At 38.9% G+C, this 19,458-nt stretch overlaps 1 protein-coding gene across 1 annotated transcript; it reads left to right on the top strand.

Moving 5' to 3' along the window:
• Positions 1-456: 456 nt before the first annotated feature.
• On the top strand, positions 457-18,824 carry BLOC1S5 (biogenesis of lysosomal organelles complex 1 subunit 5). The gene is made up of 5 exons (XM_082044851.1): positions 457-664; positions 1,894-1,976; positions 4,139-4,268; positions 7,800-7,858; positions 16,774-18,824. Exons 1-5 carry the CDS (start codon positions 550-552, stop codon positions 16,951-16,953), a joined length of 567 nt encoding a protein of 188 aa, XP_081900977.1. The 5' UTR covers positions 457-549; the 3' UTR covers positions 16,954-18,824.
• Positions 18,825-19,458: the final 634 nt, after the last annotated feature.

Here is a 19,458-nt window from a genome sequence, read left to right as displayed (position 1 = left end):
GGGGAGGGAGGGAAGTATGTTGAAAATACCCTGACACTGTCAAATGGTTTTAAAAGAAACCTATAGAGCTTTTAAGTACTTTTTGCCTTGTTTGTTTGTTTGTTAATAGTTACTAAAAAACTTCTGCTCTTAATTTTTGTAGACCACAAGTCCACCAGTGGCTATTCGCGTTCTCAACACCCAGAAGCAAACTGGTTTATCTGAACGCTCATCTCTTCTGCTGAAACAAAACCCAACAAGTAAGCAAGCCATCCCTGTTTTGTTTCGGCGGGGTTTTGTCTGCTCGGTTCGTTCGCGGGTTGGTTGTTTCCGCGGCTGTTTCCGTGTGAAAATCCTCCTCCCCAGCGCAGCTCGGCGGGCGCCGCCGGGCTCGGCCCGTCCGGTCCCGCCACCGTTACCGCAGCAACGGCCGCCGCTGCCGGGGCGCCGAGGCGGCGGGCGCGCCGCGATGACCTCACACCGAGGCGGCGAGGCGAGGCGGAAGTTCGGCGGGCGGGGAAGGGCCCGGGCTGCCCGGGGGCCGCCGCCGGAGCCGGGGCGCTGGGCGCTATGAGCGAGGGTGGCCCCGCGTCCCCCGGCCGGAGCGGGGCGGCCCCGCCGCCCCCCAGCGACAGGAAGCGGGAGACGCTGGCGGCCGGATCCCCGATTCAGCCCATCATAAAGGGTGAGGAGCGGGACCGGCCCGGCTCGGTAGCGAGTCCCTGCGGTGGCCGAGCCCAGGGTGCACGGGCGGGGTGGGCGTTGAGGGGCTGCCGGGTCCGGGGGAAGCGCGTCCCCTGAGCGGGGCGGGGTGTCCCGGCCGAAACGGGCGGTGACGGGCCCCTCAACCGCTCCCCGGCCCTCCGCGGCGCCACCAAGTGTGACGTGAGGCTCCTAAGAAGCTCAGCGGGCTTTATTTTAACCTATTTATTGGTTTGACACTCGGGTAGCTGCGTGGCTTTGTTTCGGGAAGCTGAGTCCTCGCCACTGGGAAACTCTTGTGCCTTGTTCACTTATGCACCCGTGTTTTGCCTTAGTTAACCTGTACACAGAAGCGTTCGAACTTGAAAGTGGTTTAGCCTGTGCTTTGTTTACTGTAACCGTGTTATTTCCCCAATTTGAAGTCATCGTTCAGCACTTTGGTTTTGGAATGGGGCGAGATTCAGGTTGCTGAAGAAATCCTCATTGGTGCAGCAGACAGGGAGAGCCACACGGCGGGAATAGACAGCTGGTGGCAGGAGGAAAAGTTGGACTGTTTTTCAGATGGTACTGCCAGTTCAGCATCAGTTTAAAGTGCTTTTTTGAACTACAGTGTATATTTCTTTAAATGCTATGCTATCAGATTGCTTTTAAATTGAGTAGGCTTTTTTTTTCTGTGTGATAGCCAAGATTATTTCTTGTGTATATTTATGTTGTTAATACTCTTCCCCAAGAGTAAGTTTTAAATCTTTGACCCTGGAATACAAAAAAAAAATGCTAACAGGCTTCCTTGGTAGTGAGCTTTCTTCTTGTCTTTCACTGCAGAAAACTCCCATATCCTAAACTGTGAATCTCTGTTGAGCTGTAGCCTTTAGTTCTGCTCTGCATCCAATTTTTACCACTGTTAACAGTCAGATATGGAAGCTGTACTGCAGAGGACTGAAACACAGGGTGCTGAGAAGCAGAGGAGAATGTTTCACAGAAAGGTGTCTATGGCACCTAAAACATTGTTTCATTGCATTTTATCTAAACCGCTAGTTTACTGATTAGGTAGAGCAGCCTACAGATGTTATTGTGGTGCTCTTCTGATTTTGCATGTATTTGGTGAGCAGTAGTGCCTATTGCATTGCAAGTATGTCGTGCTACCTGGTGTCGTTTGGCTTAGTATGTAGTGTGAGAGAAAAACTAAAAATCTGACTTCCATTAATCTTCTAGATGTTGGGGAAATCTATTCAAGACTACTGGATCACAGACCAGTAATTCAGGGAGAAATACGTTACTTTGTTAAAGAATTTGAAGTAAGTATTTGTATATTACTGGGTGCTGTAATTTTCAGAATCTGAGACCTTAAACAGTGTTAGCATCTTTTTAGAGTTTATAATATGCATGTAATTTTCTTCAGAAACACTTGACGTGTATTTCTTGCCAAAAATGACACACCTATAATCTATATCTACAACTTTAGTAAACAAGGCAGTAATTTAAGTCTTTTTATTTAAAAAGTTTTGAAGGGGTCACAGATATTTTTCCTGTGAAAGTCTGGCAAGAATATTGATGTAGGAGAGTGATGTAATTCTAATGTCTTAGAGAAATCTGGTTGGTTTAAGGAAAATATTGTTGGCTGATACAGGTTCACATTTGACTAAGAAACTGCTTTCTGCCTCAGCTGGCATAGCTGTGATTTAATTTTGCTTTAATTTTTGTTCTGTGAAAGAAAATAATAGTTCTAGAAGAGAAGAGCAACAATTTATGCAAAATGAGAAAATCATTAAAAATGGAATGAATGTTCTCTGATTGGCTGCAAATAAGGCTGAAGTACTGAAGGTGTAAAAGCGTTTATATCCAAATTTGCTTGGGGAGTGTAATATGGTTTCCACAAGATGGCAGCAAAAGTTTAGAAAAGTAGAATCTTGTGTCAGCAAAAGGCTATTTCAAAGTAGATTTTCATTCTTACAGAAAGCGGACTTTAAAATCTTAACGTTAGTCCTGAAAATACAGTTATACCTCAAACTTGTAGTGTGCAGAGCTGTTTTTATGAAAAATGACATTAAAATGTCTTCCCCCCACCCCATAGCTAATATTTCAAGCACGTCTCATTTGTCTCTGTACAAAAGAAGTATGTGAACTAAACTTTTCTATATAAGTTAGAGGATAGAGTAAATAATTTCACATGGTTTTTCATAGAAAGGAAAATTTTAAACTCAGTCACAGAATTATAACTTATGTGTTTATAATTATAATTCATATATTTCTGTCATTGTACCCAGTGTCTTGTTGAATTTCTTAGACAAATTTCATGTATTAAATCTTTTTTTTTTTTTTTTTTTTTTTGCAAAACCAGAGAATTATTTACATTTTTGCAACTTAGAGTTTCTTCAAAAAAATACACGTTTCTAACTTTGAGACATCAGATATTTTTTAATTGTAGTAGGATGTAAGCTCCTTCTTTCAGTGATCAGCATCTAGTGAAGAATGTAGATTTGCATTCAGGAAGCTGGGAACCTGTTTACTTAAGAAGCTTTACTTGTCTGTGCCTCTGTGAAGTTTTAAAATGGGGCGTGGTGATCCAGTTGCCCACTTCATGTGCTGAAGCATTTTTTTTATCATCTAGAATTGCATTATGATTAGCAACTTTCAGTGCAGGAATGCTTGTGTGTAATTGTACTCATAACTCTGAAGAAGGGGAAGGGGGCAGGCAGCAGCCTGCAGCAGATTTCAGAATTTTTTTCATTATCTAAAGGAAAGTACAGGTGAAATTTAGAGTGGAAGTAGTGCCATAGCTTCAGAGCAATAAAGCAAAGCTTGTTCTTCATGTAATTAATCATGATCAGCAGTGACCAGAAGAAGGGCTGCCTCTTTAGTCAGCTGTGTTGACTTCATTGCATTACTTCAGTAAAAACAATTTTACTTGCATTGTTTTAACTTCATACCATGCTATATCTGGAAGGTCAGACATCAAGCAAGCAAAATCACTGCTGTATTATTTCTCTGTAACAGCTGAGTTACAAAATGTAATACTTTTAAGCTCTGTTTCTCTCTGTTGTTTTTGATATCCTGTAGATCAGGGCTGTCAAACTCATTTTCACCGGGTGCCACATCAGCCTCGCGGTTGCCCTCAAAGGTTGTCTGATGTGGCCCCCGTGAAAATGAGTTTGGCATCACTGCTCTACACTGTGTGGAAAAATGTGCAGGTTTGTATAGATAATGTTTTCATTAGTAAATACTAACTTTTCTCACAAAGGCTAGAAGTGTCATTCAAAGTATTACTGTATTTCATTGTGAAGAATTAGTTTTTCACAAAACTAATTTCGTCAATTGTGCTAAATAAATAGAGTAACACTTTAATAGAAAACTGTTTAGTCTTTGAGTTAAAGATATCTGTTTATCAACTGGGAAACTATCTTATTTTGAAAGTAGAGTTCCTTCTTAGCCACTCATTTTCTTTCATTTCTTCTGGCAGGAAAAACGGGGCCTCCGAGAACTACGAGTACTTGAAAATCTAAAGAACACAATCTTTGAAACAAATGAACACGTTCTTCCTAAGTGTGAGCAGGCCATGCCTGGCAATTTGAATGAAATATTCAAGAGATGTAAGCACATTGCTTCTTATTCTGGCTGTATAGCTTTAGCTGCCAAATTTATGCAGTTGAAACATGACAGTGTGTGGATTTTGTTATATTTTATGTGTAACATGTTGAATAAGTATTTAATTCCATATAACTTGTTTGTATGGCATCTGGCAGAATTACAAATGGTAGATTATGCACATAAAACAATGGCAGGAAAATATTTGAAACGTAAAGTTTAGCTATGCAATTAATGCATATGCTCTAATGCCTTCTGAATGGAGTACTACCTGACTTTCTAATGGTCAGCTGTGCAATAGATCATTAGTAGTAAAGTCACAAAATGGTCGAGGTGGGAAGGGACCTCTGGAGGTCATTTTATCCAACATCACTGTGCAGGCAAGGGCAGGTAGACCTAGTTGACCAGGGCTATGTTTGGTTGAGTTTCAAATATCTCTACTCATGGAGACACCACAACCTCTCTGGGCAACCTATGCCAGTGTTTGACCACTCTCACTGGAAAAAAGTGTTTTCTTGTGTTCAGATAGATTCTCATGTGTTTCAGTTTGTACCTACTGCCTCTTGTCCTGTCAGTGAGCAGTGTAGTAAACATTCTGGGTCTCTCATCTTTATTCCCTTCAATCAGATATTTATTCACATTGATGAGATCCTGCCTGGGCCTTCTTTTCTCCAGGCTGAACAGTCTGAGCCTCTCCTCATATGAGACATACTCTACTCCCTTAGTCATCCATGTGCTGGACTTACTCCAGTAAGTCCATCTCTTTCATTTACTGGGGACCCCAGAAGTGGACACGCTACCACAGGTGCAGCCTCACCAGCACTGAGCAGAGAGGAGGAATCACCTCCCTTGACCTGTTGGCAATGCTTTTCCTAATGCAGCCCAGGATGCTCTTGGCCACTTTGTTTTGCTGCAAGGCTGTGTTATTGGTCACCAGTGTGTGTTTCTGCCTGGGATTATTTCTCCCCAGATGCAGGACTTGTCATTTCCCTGTGTTGAACTTCAAAAGATTCCTCTCAGCCCAATTCTCCAGTTGCTCAAGGTCCCTCTGAATGACAGCACAACCATATAATCTGTCAGTCACTCCTCCTGGTTTTGTATCGTCTGCAAACTTGCTAAGGACGCACTCTGCTCCAGCATCTGGGTCACTGATGAAGATGTTAAACAGTATCGACTGCAGTGCTGACATCTGGGGTAAACCACTGGTGACTTGCTTCCAACTTGACTTGGTGCTGCTGATCGCAGGCTCTAGGCTGGGCTGCTCAGCCAATTTTCAGTCCACCTCACTGTCCACTTACCTAATGCATACTTTGTTAGCTGGTCTATTGAGGGTGTTAGAGGAGACACTGTCAAAAGCCTTACTGAAACTGAGGTAAACAACATTGTCTGCTTTCCCCACATCTGTCAGGCTAGTCACTGCATTGTAGAAGACCTGTTGGTCGTGTTTTCCCATCCATAAATTCATGCAGACTACTATTGATGACTTCATCCCCTTCATGTGTTTTGAAATGCTTCCGAAAGGATTTTTTCCATCACCTTTCCCAGGGTTGAGGTGGGCTTATTGGCCAGTAGTTCCCTAGATCTTCCTTTCTGCCCTTCTTAAGGGTCGGAGTCCAGTGTTCAGGAACCTTTCCCAGTTGCAGTGATTCTTCAGAGAGAGGGAGAGAGAGAGTGGCCTTACAGTGACATCAGGCAGCTCCCTCAGCACTCATGGATGCAACCTGTGAGGCCCTGGGGACTCAAATATTTCCAGCTGGTTTAAGTGTTCCCTAAGCTCGTCCTCCTCCACCGAGGGTAAGTTGTCTTTGCTCCAAATTTTCCTCTCGTCTCAGAGGCCTGGGGTTCTTGAAGCCTGGTCTTTATGGTAAGGTCTAAGGAAAGGTGGCATTGAATACCTTGGCCTTTTCCATGTTCTTCGGCACCAGCTCTCCTGCCCCTTTCAGCAGAGGAGCTCTATCTTCCCTAGTTTTCCTTTTGCTGTTTACGTACTTGTAGACTCCTTTCATGTTGCCCTTTGCATCCTTTGCCAGATCCAACTCCAGATCAGCCTTGTCTTTTATAACCCTGTCTCTGCATGATCATACAGCAACTACATATTCCTCCTGGCTCACCTACCCATGCTTCCACCTCTTGTACACTTTTTAAGTCTCCATTCAGTTAGAAACTCCTTGTTCATCCATGCAGATCTCCTGCTCCCTCTGCTGATTACCTACTGGTTGGAATGGACCTTTCTTGAGCTTGGAGGACGTGATCCTTGGAAAGGGTGCTATGTTTTTTTGTTTGTTTTTGTTTTTTTTTTCACTCCCTCACCTGTCATTTCTAGTTTAAAGCTGTCCCTACTAGGCTGGCCAGCCTGTTGGCAAAGATACTTTTACCCTGTTTAATCAGGTAGATCCCATCTCTTCCAAGCAACCGTTGATGCTCAGAATGGGTTTCATGATTGTAGAAACTAGCCCCTGCTGCCAACACCAACTGTGCAACTAGCTTTTAACCCCAAAGATCCATCGAGTCCCTGTCACCAGGAAGGCTGAGGAGAACATTACCTGGACCCCGATGTGCCTTTGACCGCTGCACCCAGATCCCTGTAGTCATTCCTGATATTTCGCAGGTCACTCTGAGTACCACTGGTGTCTACATGGAAGAACACCAGTCCAAGCCTCAGTAGCCTCTCTGCAACATCCTGGCAAGCCTCTCTAGATGACAGACAAATCACATGAACAGATGGGGAGCCTCCATCCTTTGCTGTAGAGAGTCTGCTATAACTGTCACTTGCAACTGTCTTCTAATGGTCCTGAGTGGCTCAAAGTCAGCCAGCAGAGATCTTCCAGTTCATGGTGCTCCCAGCTCCTCATCAGCTACGAGGGCTGCCTCCTGGTGTGAGAAGTCACCAGCTTTAAGACGATGTACAGTATTTCTCAATACTAGGATGCATTAGTGGGAGAAATGCCTGCTTTGGGAAAATTAGTTTATTTAATTCTGTGTTAAGTGTTAAATAAGTTAGGAACTGTATTCTTATGCAGGTTTTCTTCCTGTTTCTATTGACAAATTTTCCTAGGCTTAGTCTCACAAGAGAAGAGACTGGCACCATCATAAAGATGTTCTCCATGTATATAGTTTATACTAAATCACTTCTTACATTTGATAGGGAAAAAATAAGAAAAAAACTCAACTAAACATAGAGCCTGGTCACTTGTTTCTACTTAGTGATTTGAGGGTTTTTTCCTGTCTTCTGAGGTGCTGATTAGTACACTCTAGTTCATCAGCAGCACTAAGGAGTATGGGCACAAGAGGACATAGCTGCCTTTCTTTTTTTGGCTTCTAGAATGCACAAGAGTTGAACTTGGTGTTATGCCCCCATGCAGTTATCAGTGTAAAGCATTTCCAGCAAATACTGACAAATCTTTTTTGTGCAGAGTTAAGTGACACAGTGGAATATAGTCTTTGACTTGCAACTGCCTCATGTCTTTTAAATCCCTTTCAGGCAAGTTTCTTTGATTTAGAACAACAGACTGATGTACTGCAATTTGTTATTTCAGTGCAAGCTGCCAATGAAATGATGCATAGACTCCAAGAGAGGGAGCATGAAGAGAGGAAGGTAAAGGATGGATGGCTAGATTCTTATAATGGGATCTAACTAAGAGTCTTGTGCTTCTACAGCAAGTCTGTCTGCCTTCAGTACACCAAAACTTAAAAGTATATTTTATATACTTGCAGTAAAACTTCTTTTGGGGTGATTTCTGCACTTATAAAACGCTTACGGCAGCACCATATATGTATTCAGCTGCAGAGTTAAGGGATTGCTAGCTCTTCCTATAATCTCCTGGTGTATGGAAACTATTTTTTTCTATTTCCTTTGCTTTATTTTCCCTCCAAGCTCAGACTACAATATTTGTCACAAAAAGGGAAAGCTTCAGTATAAAAAAGTTATTTTCTGTGGAACAAAAAGCACCTACTAACCTACCAGAATGGAAATGTAAATCTTTCCTAGTTAGCTAAGAACATTGACCATATTATATATATTGCTTGCTGAAAAGGAAGTGTGTTTTTCACTTGTGGATGGGTTATTTAATGAAGGACTATATTATAGGAACATGTGAATCACTGGAATCTTTTCAGTTGGCTACACTTTGCTTATTTGAAATACATGTGTTCTGAATCTAAAATTTGGAAAATTATATAAGTAATTAGTTTTATGTTTTCCCATTACTCCTTGATGATTGTGTTCCTGTGTTATCTTTTGACTTGCAAAACGTTATTTATAATCATTTAGTTCAGAAAAACCAAAGACATTTCTGTGGCCATCACGCGAAACAGGCTGCACATTGATTTATGTAAGCCGATAGTCATGTTTTTCTTTCCTTTTAGTAATCGATGAAGATGGGCAGTCCAGTTGCCATTGAATACTGGTACTGTGCGACTAGCACACTGCTGAACCCTGACAAAGTTTGCTTTTGTCTAACACTAGCATAGATATTGGTAGAGAAGTTAAGTAGGAAATTCTTATAGTTCTGCCACTGTTTGTTTGAAGTAAAACTTTAATTAAATAAATTATAACTTATAAAATGAACACTCAATAAGAATTGTAACTATTCTTTTTTTAAAAAATATTAGCTGTATATTTCCACTCTTTGGTTTGTTTTTTTTTAATATGCAGTGTAGGAATACTAACAGATCTTCAGGATTTGTAGCATTTCTTTAAGCTTGTATAGTAAAACTTCTTGGCTTGAAACTTTCAAAATGCGAGTCAGAACAGGTAGGTAACTTTTTTTGAATTATAGGTAAGAATCGTCATGATAGTGGAGCCACTTGAGGGTAAATACTTTTCCTTTCTAAAATCATGTGTTATGAAAAAATTAGAGGGTTTTGGTAAGATCTAGTGTCAAGTGATTAGTGTGAACAGGCCTCAGTGAAATGAATTCAATTTCTGCTGAATAGAATGAGGTTTAAGATTATTTGCTTTACTAATTCTTTTTTACTTTGCAGTTCCTTTCAGCTGCTAGTATCAGCCAAGTAACAAAAGGGAAACGATGTTGTCCCTACAGTATTCTCACCTATGGTGTAAAGTAATTTGAGATTACGGGAGTGTCAGTGTAAGGAGTATTCTTGGAATCTCCTATCTCATTGAGTAGTCTGCCCATCCAGATCAGTAATATTTACTTAGTAGTTCAAGCTGTGGATTACTTTAAGCTTGTGGGAGAAACTAGAGAAGACTTAAAGAAATATTGTAAACGTGGTTTTATATACTAGTTTTGGGGTTTTTTTTTACTTTAAATATTTTTATGTAGAAGGATACAGGCTTATACTGGAAGCTACCTAACACTTGCCATATGGTCCTACCTCTGAATTGCCTGTGGCATGAACTAGTATGGTAGCATTTCTCAAAGCCTGTGTCTGCCTCAAGTGGTGGGTTTTTTGGTTTGGGTTCTGATGTGTGTTTGGTTTTTCTTTGTGTTTTTTAGTTTCAGGAAAAATAGCCCAAGTAATACTAAGAACAATGTTTACTGAAAATCTTTATGATTTTACAAATGTTAAGTTCTTGCATAACCAATGACTATAAAACAGGGGTAGAAATAAATGCAACCAACTCATGTGAGTCTGTCCTATATACAAGGCGGCTTTACTTTCTTGCAAGTTCAAGCAGTATGTGCTATTGAGTGAAAAAATAGTTTCATAAGCAGATTAGATTTTTTCCAAATAACTAATGTCTGAACTTAGATGTTGGTATAAAAGGAATACGAAAGAGGTCACTGCCAAAATATGTACATTTGCTAACACACCAAAGGGAATCCCCAGGACAGGAATTAATAACGCAATAGCTATGTTTGTAATTTAGACAAGCTTTGATTTATATCTAAACCAAATTATGAAACTTTAACTCAAAACTAATTTCAGCTTTTTATATGAAGATTAAAGCTGAAAATGTAATAATGTCTAAATAACTTAGAAAACAACTACTCATAAATGTAATAGGCATTGTTATGAACACAGTTTAGTTAGAATTTGCCAAACTCTTCTATTTATGTAGTTATACTAAAAGACAGTGAGGCCAAGTATTCAGGTTGTGTGTGAAAAGTGAAGTTTAGCAGCTTGCTATGGCTTGTGTTTGGTTGGGTGACTGCAGGAACTTGCAGTAGAACAACTGAAATGCTCTTTGGAGAAGCGGAATTGCTGGAAGAATGGGTAACCAGCAATCAAAGACAGGCAAAAGCTCTATCAGTGAGGTCCAGAGCTGGAAACTCTATTGGAGGATAGAGCTAGAGTTCTAAGAGTGTTTGAGGGTGAGGAGATGATTCTCTGATTAAACAAACAAACAAATTATCCAAATTTTGTCAAATTAACAGTCATGGAGAAGTATAATTTGTACTACCTTGGTGATCTTTTCAGGTGGGGTAAATTTGTTTTGTTTTCTGTGCAGTAGATGATAGTAAATGCCAGTCAGTAACACAATAAAAGCCTAAAGCATAATGTACTGTTGCTGACAGTTTAACCATTTTTTGGTTCAAATAGAAATCTACAGCATGGCAAGAAGTGTTGGATTGTTTAATGCTTAAAACATTATAATTTATAGGTAATTTCCTTTGTACTGATACCATGAATTGCCTCAGGCTTCCTCTTGGTTCAGGTACATCTGTCTACACACTTTAGTTCATTCAGCAATTTTCCTACATTACAAAGGTTTTACCTAAGAATAAAATGTGGTGTTCTGAAGCCTGGGTGGTGATATCATAATACTGGCTTCTGTTTTGTTATCTTGCATTGCTATAGTTATAAAATTAAATACCAAAATAGCTTTTTAGACACTTCTTGAGTGTCTGAGGAGACTAGCGGAAACTTACATGTTTTCTGAGGTGCCTGTGTTTGGTTTATTATGTGCTAGTTCTAAATTATAATTAAGGCTATTTGAAGAGACTTCTGTCTGTTTGGCTGGGGTTTTACTTATTTTACAGATTTGTTTGCTTGTTTTAGCAGTCATTTGAGATGGCAAAAGGTAGGAATTAAAATTAGGCTATCCTCTGAAAAATTGTTCTATGAAAGTATACTGATTTTCATGTTTGCATGTGCTGTTCTTAGTGATATTTTGTTAGTCTACAAGTTCAGTTGGCAGCCCTGGAAACAGAAGAATGAACAACAGCAACAACAAAAACCGTACACACACGCACACACACACCAAAAAAAACAAGCCAAAACAAAAAACACAAAACCAAAAACACAGATTCACCTGTTTCTGTTTTTTGAGTCATTACCCTGTTTCGCACAAAATATGGCAGGGTCTTATATTAATTTTTGCTCCAAAAGATGCTTAAGGGCTTATTTTCAGAGGGTATCTTATTTTTCCACGAACAACAGTCAGTGTTTATTCTTGAACAAAAAATCAACATTTATTCAAATATAGTCATGTCATCACATTCTGGAACATCATCATAACTCTCCAAACCTTGAATTCCATCATGAATTTCTGGTGACTCCTATTTCCTTTAGAACCATCGGCACCAATTTCTCATGTCTAGCAACAGCACTTCGCTTAAATGAGCACCTCTTGTCCTTGTAGCCTGCTCATAGCACATTGGCAACTGTCAGTTGTCTGTCAGGTGCCATCTTTTCTTGGTGAAGGGTCTGTCTGTCCTGCTGCATTCTATTGCCAATTAATTTTACTTTCTTACACGTACACCTGCCTGGACACTATTTAAATGAATTTTTTTTAATGAACTGCAACTAGGGCTTATTTTTGGAGTAGGGCTTATATTTTGAGCCTCGTCAAAAAACCTGAAAAATTATGTTAGGGCATATTTTTGGGGTAGGGAAACAGGGTACCAGCAATGCAAAATTTGTGATTAGTTTTCATCAATTTGCAAGTCGTATAAATCTTTATTTCATTTTAAGTTTTTTTCTGACTCTGCATGGGCCAGAATTTATTTCAATTTATATTTTACAAAGTTGGGTTGCTCTTGCAAAGTTACAAGTTTAAAAATAATGAAAATCAACATTGAATTACTGTTCATCCAAATGTGGTGGGTTTTTGTTTTTAAAGGAAAAAAATTAATTGCTTTCTCATGCAAATATACTTTCATTTTCAAACATGCAGGAATTATTTCCTTTTTCATTACAATAAAGAAGTATTCCTTTCAACAGATCAGAAGTTATTTATTACAACTGCAAGTGGACTTCAGAAAAAGTATTCACTGAGGTGATACAGATCTCTAGAAATCGATTGTTCTTCTTAATGTTGTCATACTTGTGTCAGCAAGCTGTATGAGATACCTACAGCCTTAATTTTTTGTTTCAGTTTTCAGTTCTTATTTAGCAAGAGAAGGTATATATTTCAAAGATTACTCCTCTTAGATGATGTTCATGTGCTTTTTTTCTACTCAGCATGAGTTTAAGTGTGCAGTGGATTAATGCTTTATAACTAGGGATCCTGATGCTTAAGATAGCAGCACCAATTTGTATTAATATTCAAACTGATTGAGGTTATTTCTTTGGTTTTAAGTAGTCAGACCTTGATGAGTGAGAAATTTGATATGATATTTGAAAGCTTCCTAAATAACAAATCAATGGAAAATAACCTGAAGTTCTGTTATCTTAAAATGAAGATGTTATTTTCCTCACTTTTATTAAATCACCCTGGAAATTCATTTGCCAGGCACACTATCAAATTCTATGTGTATTGTTTTCTGGAAAACAAATTTTTGGAAATTATGAATTGATAGTATAAATTACACTCAGTATTGTCTCTACAGATCACTAATATACGTAATTATGCTGACTTTTGAAAACTGCTTTTTGAGAGCAACTTTTGATTAACCAACACAAATATATGCCAAGATGTCTATACATCTTGAAAAACTTTGCATTTTAAAGATTTTTCATTACTGTCAATGGCATATTTAACAAGAGAGATTGTTTATCTACCTGTGTGGACCTCTGTGTTTTCTAGCTCTGCTACAGCTGCAACTACAGTTAGGGCACAATATTTTTTGCATAGTGTCTTGATTTTGTTAGGTTTTCCTCCTGTGTGTCACGGTCAGTTGGATAAAGCAGTGAAGTTAATAGCACTGGGGGCAAAGAGGATGTGGTAGGAGTAGAGAGCATCGTGGTCAGAAAGTACAATATAGGGCAAACCTGAAGGGTACTTGCAGAGCTGCGTAGTGAAAGTCATCTTTCTGTCCTGAGAAGCTGAATCTTGTTGTGGCTGGAGCGCTAGGTGCCAGTGTCCTGTGTGGGAGCTTGGGTCCTCAAGAGACTGTGAGTGATGTTCTGCTAAGCAAAAGGCTGTACCACAGTAGCAGCTGTTACGAGTCACCGGAGAAGACTTGGATGGGGGAAACCTTTTGGCACCTTTGCTCCAGGGGTGGTATCTGTTGTAGCTTGGGTCTTGCAGTTGGATGCGGGTGTAGGAGGAACCTGTCTTTGGTCAGGATTTCTCTCTCATATTGTTCTGTGATGCCTAATGAGACTGAAGTGCCCATTGAAGTTTATCCCACAGCTATAGCATTCACAGGTCTCTCCCTCATGGATTCTTTAACTTCTGATAAGAAGCAACTTTACACTGTAACATATGCTTTGGCGGAATGGTCTGTATCCTAAGGCACGCATCCATTAAGAATGACACTTCATTATTTTTGCTGTTCATGCAGCTATTCAGCTGGTAGGAACAGGAATCTTGATTTCAAGATGATGACTGTCTTGCCCACACGAACAGAGCCACTTGTCAGCTGTCAGTGTCAATGATCTGGAGGTGCTGCTGGGAACAGCTGGGTTTGAATTTTTCTAGGAAGGAGGGAGCTGCAGCGCCCTAGGTTTGCACTGAGCTTCTACAGTGGGGTTTTCCAAAGCGTTACCAGGATCGGGGAGTGAAAACAGTATTCAAATCCTTGGTGTCTTGTACTTGGTTTTCTTGTCACTCCTACTTGTTTGCTCTAGCATATCTTAATTTTATTTTTCTAATTTCTAAAGTGTTTATTAATATCTGCAACTTTTTACTTTTGTTCAAGGTGTAAATTGCAATTTTTTGGAGTTACTTTATTTCCAATAAGTCTTACTCTATAGAATTAGTTACTATTTAAGTGGAATGCTGCTCGCCTTTTTGTATTTAAAGAGTAAGTACTTAGAGCAATTGATTCTCACTGCTCAACTGTTTACACGTTTATTTAGGCATAGATTAGGCAATATACATAGCCTGGCTGTTAATATCCCTTTAATTCACAACGTTCCTTCTCCTGTGCCAGAGCAAGCTAAAGACTGAGCAGGGGAAGGCAAGAGGTTTTTTGGGAGAAGAAAGGAGTTAGACTGCAGACTTTAGATAAACTAAACTTTGCTATCTCATGTTCTAGAACTGTCTTTGGTTGTTTTACCAGGTAAATAATTTAAATCCTGGTGAAAAAAATGGTGCAGTGGAAAATGAAAATAGAAAGTAGTAACATGAGTTTCGTGTTCCTTGCAAACTGTTAATGTTGTGAGGGCCATGAGTTAGTCCAGCTGAAGTGTGGTTTGGGTAGCTGCTGTGTCATCCTGTCAAAAAATGTGTGATGCACCAACAGTTTTGAAACCTGTTGAATATCAAGTAGTGTACTAGTCAAATTATTAGTGTACACTGGTGTATTTTTTTGGTAGCTGATGTTGCATCTGTTGCAAACAATGTATCTTGACATAATGTTGTTACAATGTACAGAAAATGCTCCATGGCCAGAACACTGTCTTTAACCCACCATATGTGATCTTGCAGAGCAGCGCTGACAGAGTGTTGAAGAATACATAAATGGGTTTCCATTGCCTTGAGTTGACAAAAATGCCAGATGTCTATTAAAGGTGTATGATAATATTTGTTCCTACACAGAAATACTGTACATAGAAAATAGTCATTGCTGATGTTTTAAAAAGAGGGGGGAAAAGTAAAAAATTAATCCTCTCTTCTGCTGGAAGATGGAACAACTATAAGAACAATTGCCTAGATTTATTGTGACTTCAGCATCTATAATAGGAGGAGGCCAGACTGTTGATACTGTGTGCAAGGAATCCACAAAAGTATGTCTCATTTTGACATGTATATTCAATGTGTGTATGCTCTGTCTTTCTAGATAGCTAGATTTCTTTTTTCAAGATCAGAGAGTGAAGGAAATCAGACTTACTAGAAGCCAAGCAGTATGAAAATATGAAGGGAAAAATAACGTATTTATAAAGGAAGACAATCACAGTGAGAGCTAGCTGGCTAAAGCAGAAACACTAACTGCTGGTTTCAAAACATAGAATATCTATGTCGTTATATTCTGTTTCATTCTTTCCTTTTTGTATTAAAGGCTTTTCATCAAGACTAGTATCTGATGACTACGCTGAATCTAAGCATTGTGGTAAAATAGAAATGAGGTTTGTTTCTAGTTTTAAAAATGTGTTCAAGAATGTAGAAAACAATTTATTTCAACAAACAAGACATTCAAGGGAAAAGTAGCGAATATCAATAAAAGAGGAACAATGTGTTGCAGGATTGACTGACATATAAGTTATAGGAGTTTTATTGACTATCATAATTTGGTTTGAAACATAGAAGCATTCTGTTTGCATGTACTCGACATGAAATCTCAAGTGTTGTCTTGAGTGTTGAAGTGGATCCTTTAGTCTCTTTAGTATTTAGTCCTAAATACTAGACATACATAACTCTCAAAATTTTTTTTCTGGCACTCACAAATATGAAATATAGTGGGCCTGGTGTTTTCCTTGTAACTCAGACTGTGTAATGCTTCCAGTGCATTTTTGTCATATATAACACAGGCCTGCCCGTACTCCTTGTACTAGATGCAGATTGTCAGTTCTTTAAGACTACTTAACCAGAAATTAGCTGTATTTTATTTAAGTTATTTTTCTTTTGGTTACTTTCAGTACAGTGGACACCGAGTCTCTTCGTGACAGTAGGCGGCTTCTTTCTGTGTGAACACAAGAAAGGCAGGAAAAAATATAAAAGAAAAAAAAAATTTAAAAAGCAGTGTCCATTTGCTGATTGTTTTTCCCTCCCCCTCCCATAACTAAAGGGCTAAAAACACTGAATACTATGTTCCTGAAATCAGAAGTTCATTTTGAAAGAAAATGTTTGTGTTATAATATGGATTTGTATCAGCTACTTACAATACTTCGAACATTGTCAGTAATCAGAGGAGCAAATAATAAAAGAAATGATCTTTAGAAACTAACAGAAGCGAACTAAGTGAGGTAGTAACGTTTAAGTGTCTATTTATTTATTTATATAGAAAATTATTTATCTAGAAAAACCATTGTTACTGGTGCTATCACGTTAATAGTATCATAGATATTTTATCATTTGTTTTGGATGGAGTATGCTTTATAAAATTCAATGTTTTCTGTCTAATTTGACCTTTTTGTATGTTTTCTTGCTTGTTTCACTTTCCTCTACTGAACTTAAAAGTCCAGTTTCTCTGATACCATAACATTGTATGGCTCTCATTAAACCTTCTGGTTTTGTATGGAAATGATTCTTAAAACTGTACCTTTTCATCCTTGCAGCTGGAGGCGGACAAGCTGATGGCTCGTGAAGAGAAGCGCGCAGCCCACTGGGAGGAATTCATGAAAGAACAACAAAACAAACGAGCCGAGGTGGATGAAGAGCACAGAAAAGCTATGGAGCGCCTCAAAGAGCAGTATTCTGAGATGGAGAAGGAACTGGCCAAATACATTTCTTTTTAAGACCTTTCTTTTTTAATAATGCTGGGTTTGTGCCAATACTCTGTTGCTTCTGACTTGAATTGAGATTCTTTTGGAAAGCTGAAACAAAGAAGAAAAAAGGAGAATGTCCTCTACAGGTTTAGTATGGGAAGAAAAGTTTTGCATACTTTCAACTTAAGTGCCTCCCTATGCTTGTTTTGTTCAGGGCAAGTGGAATGCCAGTATTTCTTCATTTGTTGAAAGGTGGGACTGGAAATTACCTTGTGTGACTACATCAGCTCAGGGAGTTGCAAACTGGAATTCTCTTCCATCGTATCATTTGGGAAAACAGAGACTAATGTAACGTTAGCTATCCCAGTGTACAGCCACAGCCCTTTCCCAAAAAGTCGGTGTAAAAGTTTCCAGCCACTTGGAAAACTGCAACTCCCATTCATAGATTTCAGGAAAACCAACTTGTTTTATGGAATACTTTACTTTGAAGCTTCAGCAATGAAAGGTCTCTACAGACTTTTAAATCCAGTTGTAATTCCAACTTTTGGGTTGGGAGTTGGTTTTTGCTAACATAAAAATGGCTAAATGGGCTTGGACAACAACTTCCATTTATTTTCTCGCCATGTAAATGTCTTGGACCTCTCTTTTTAAGCTTCACTGTTCTAAGCAAAGCCAAAACAAACTCAAAAGTAATCATGAGAAGCATATCAGGCTTTGTATTAGCTTTGTAGCTAGTACAGTATTTACCTTAAATATTTGACATGCTATTGGTTTATTTAGGATAAGCTTGTCAGAGCTTTATAGGGCAGTTGAGGAAAGACTTTTGTTTCTTTGTCAGCATAACAAGTGAGCAGATTAGTGGTAAAATGCCTGTAGTACTGATCTGTTTTCTTACTAACTGTTACTCTTAACGGGGTATGTGAAGCTCCTGTATTGCTTTCCTTTATTTACAACTTGCAGTTAACACCAACGTAACTGAAGAAGTTAACTTAATCAGCTCATTAACCAAGCAAAATGAGACACAGTACCTTAATGAAATTTGCTGCAAGCTAACCAGTACTACGGGAAATATCTTTCCATAATGTAACTGGTGTCCAATATAGAATGGAAACAGGTAAAAATAAACGCTTTACCTGTCTTGCAACAGTAATATGCCAACAGTGGCTGCTTGTCTGAGTCTATGGCTTGGTGTCAAGGCTCCGTTCCTGGCAGCATGTTGATAGTGTGATTAAAGTTAGTAGACGAGATGGAATAAGTATTTGAGATTTCTTTCAATTACACTGAATTCTTGCCAAGCTGCTCTGCCCACTACTGTAGGCCAAACAGCTTCATCAATCATCATGCTGTATCTGGATTGAAAAGAGGATTTGCCGACACTGGGGCACGCTGGAATGCTGTTAATTCTCTGCTGTGGATGGAAAAAATGTAGATGTCTCAAAAGTATCCCACACATGAAAAATAGGAAAGCCTCTTGTAGAACAACCCCTGTTTGAATAGAAGGTGACCTCTGTAACATTTTTCAGCTTATGTACCCATGATGAATGTGGTAACTAAGCTCAGACTTTAATTTAAAAAGAAAAAGTTAGTTCTTGCCCGTCTTTAGAACTGGGTCTGGAATAGTTTTGATTGTTTTGAGCACAGTGTGAAGAAGGCTTCTATCTTACCAGATTATTTGATGTATATGCGCTCAAAGCCCAAATATCTTTATAACAAAATGCATTTAACTGCATACTGAATTATTTTTTACTTTTGCACTGATAACTTTTATTAAGATATCTAATTAACTGTGCACTGGAGCTGTAAATTTTAGTATTTCGTCCGTTTGAGGGCTCTTAAGCAATGATACAAGTGTTGCAAGTTGGATAATCACTGGAAAATAAAGCTGTCTTTCCAAAATTGTCTGGGGTGTGTGCTCCTGATTCTTTGAAAAGCTGCTAAATATTAATGCTGAAAAGGTGTTTCTATGCTGAAGAGCCTTTGAAAACTCTTTTCTGCATAGTCTGTCTGCTTGTTGGCCTACTCCTATTCATCGTGGGGACTGCCTGAAAACCATCCATTGCTAAATTATTTTATTCAGTGACTTTCACTTTTTTCATATGATGCACTGTAGGTTTTGAGGTACTTGGAAATGCTTAATTGTCTTTGAAGCAACTTGCCAACTTTGCAAGAAAACCTATTCTGTCCAAATGCCTAAGGGAAAACAAACAAACAAACAAAACCAAACACTAATAGTTTAAAAGTTGGGTTTATGTCATTGGTGCATGAAGGGAGTGTTTTACTTTATACTTGCAATATTTACATGACTGAATTTCATCGTTTTAAAAACCTTGAGATGTGTGTAATCCCTGTTAAACTCTTTGGAAGTTTGCATTGGATTCCAACAGGAGCTAGAAAAGGGTCTTCAACACTTAAGTCAACTTCTGGTGTGGCAAGTGAGTTTTGCAAATCTGTCTTTGTACCAGACTATGCATAGAACTTTTTGCTTAACTATTAGTGCTGTTTATTGTACTGGAAGTGGATTTGGATGTCATGTAA

Source organism: Streptopelia decaocto (assembly GCF_964273445.1).
Source record: "Streptopelia decaocto genome assembly, chromosome: 2".
NCBI lineage: Eukaryota > Metazoa > Chordata > Aves > Columbiformes > Columbidae > Streptopelia > Streptopelia decaocto.
This window is presented reverse-complemented; position numbering and strand designations above follow the sequence as displayed.

Excerpts from the sequence above, each read along its gene's own strand:
- BLOC1S5 (XM_082044851.1), top strand. The coding sequence starts at position 550 with ATGAGCGAGGGTGGCCCCGCGTCCCCCGGCCGGAGCGGGGCGGCCCCG. Across the intron at positions 665-1,893 it reads GATTCAGCCCATCATAAAGG|ATGTTGGGGAAATCTATTCA; the intron begins GTGAGGAGCGGG and ends TTAATCTTCTAG. Across the intron at positions 7,859-16,773 it reads GGGAGCATGAAGAGAGGAAG|CTGGAGGCGGACAAGCTGAT; the intron begins GTAAAGGATGGA and ends TCATCCTTGCAG.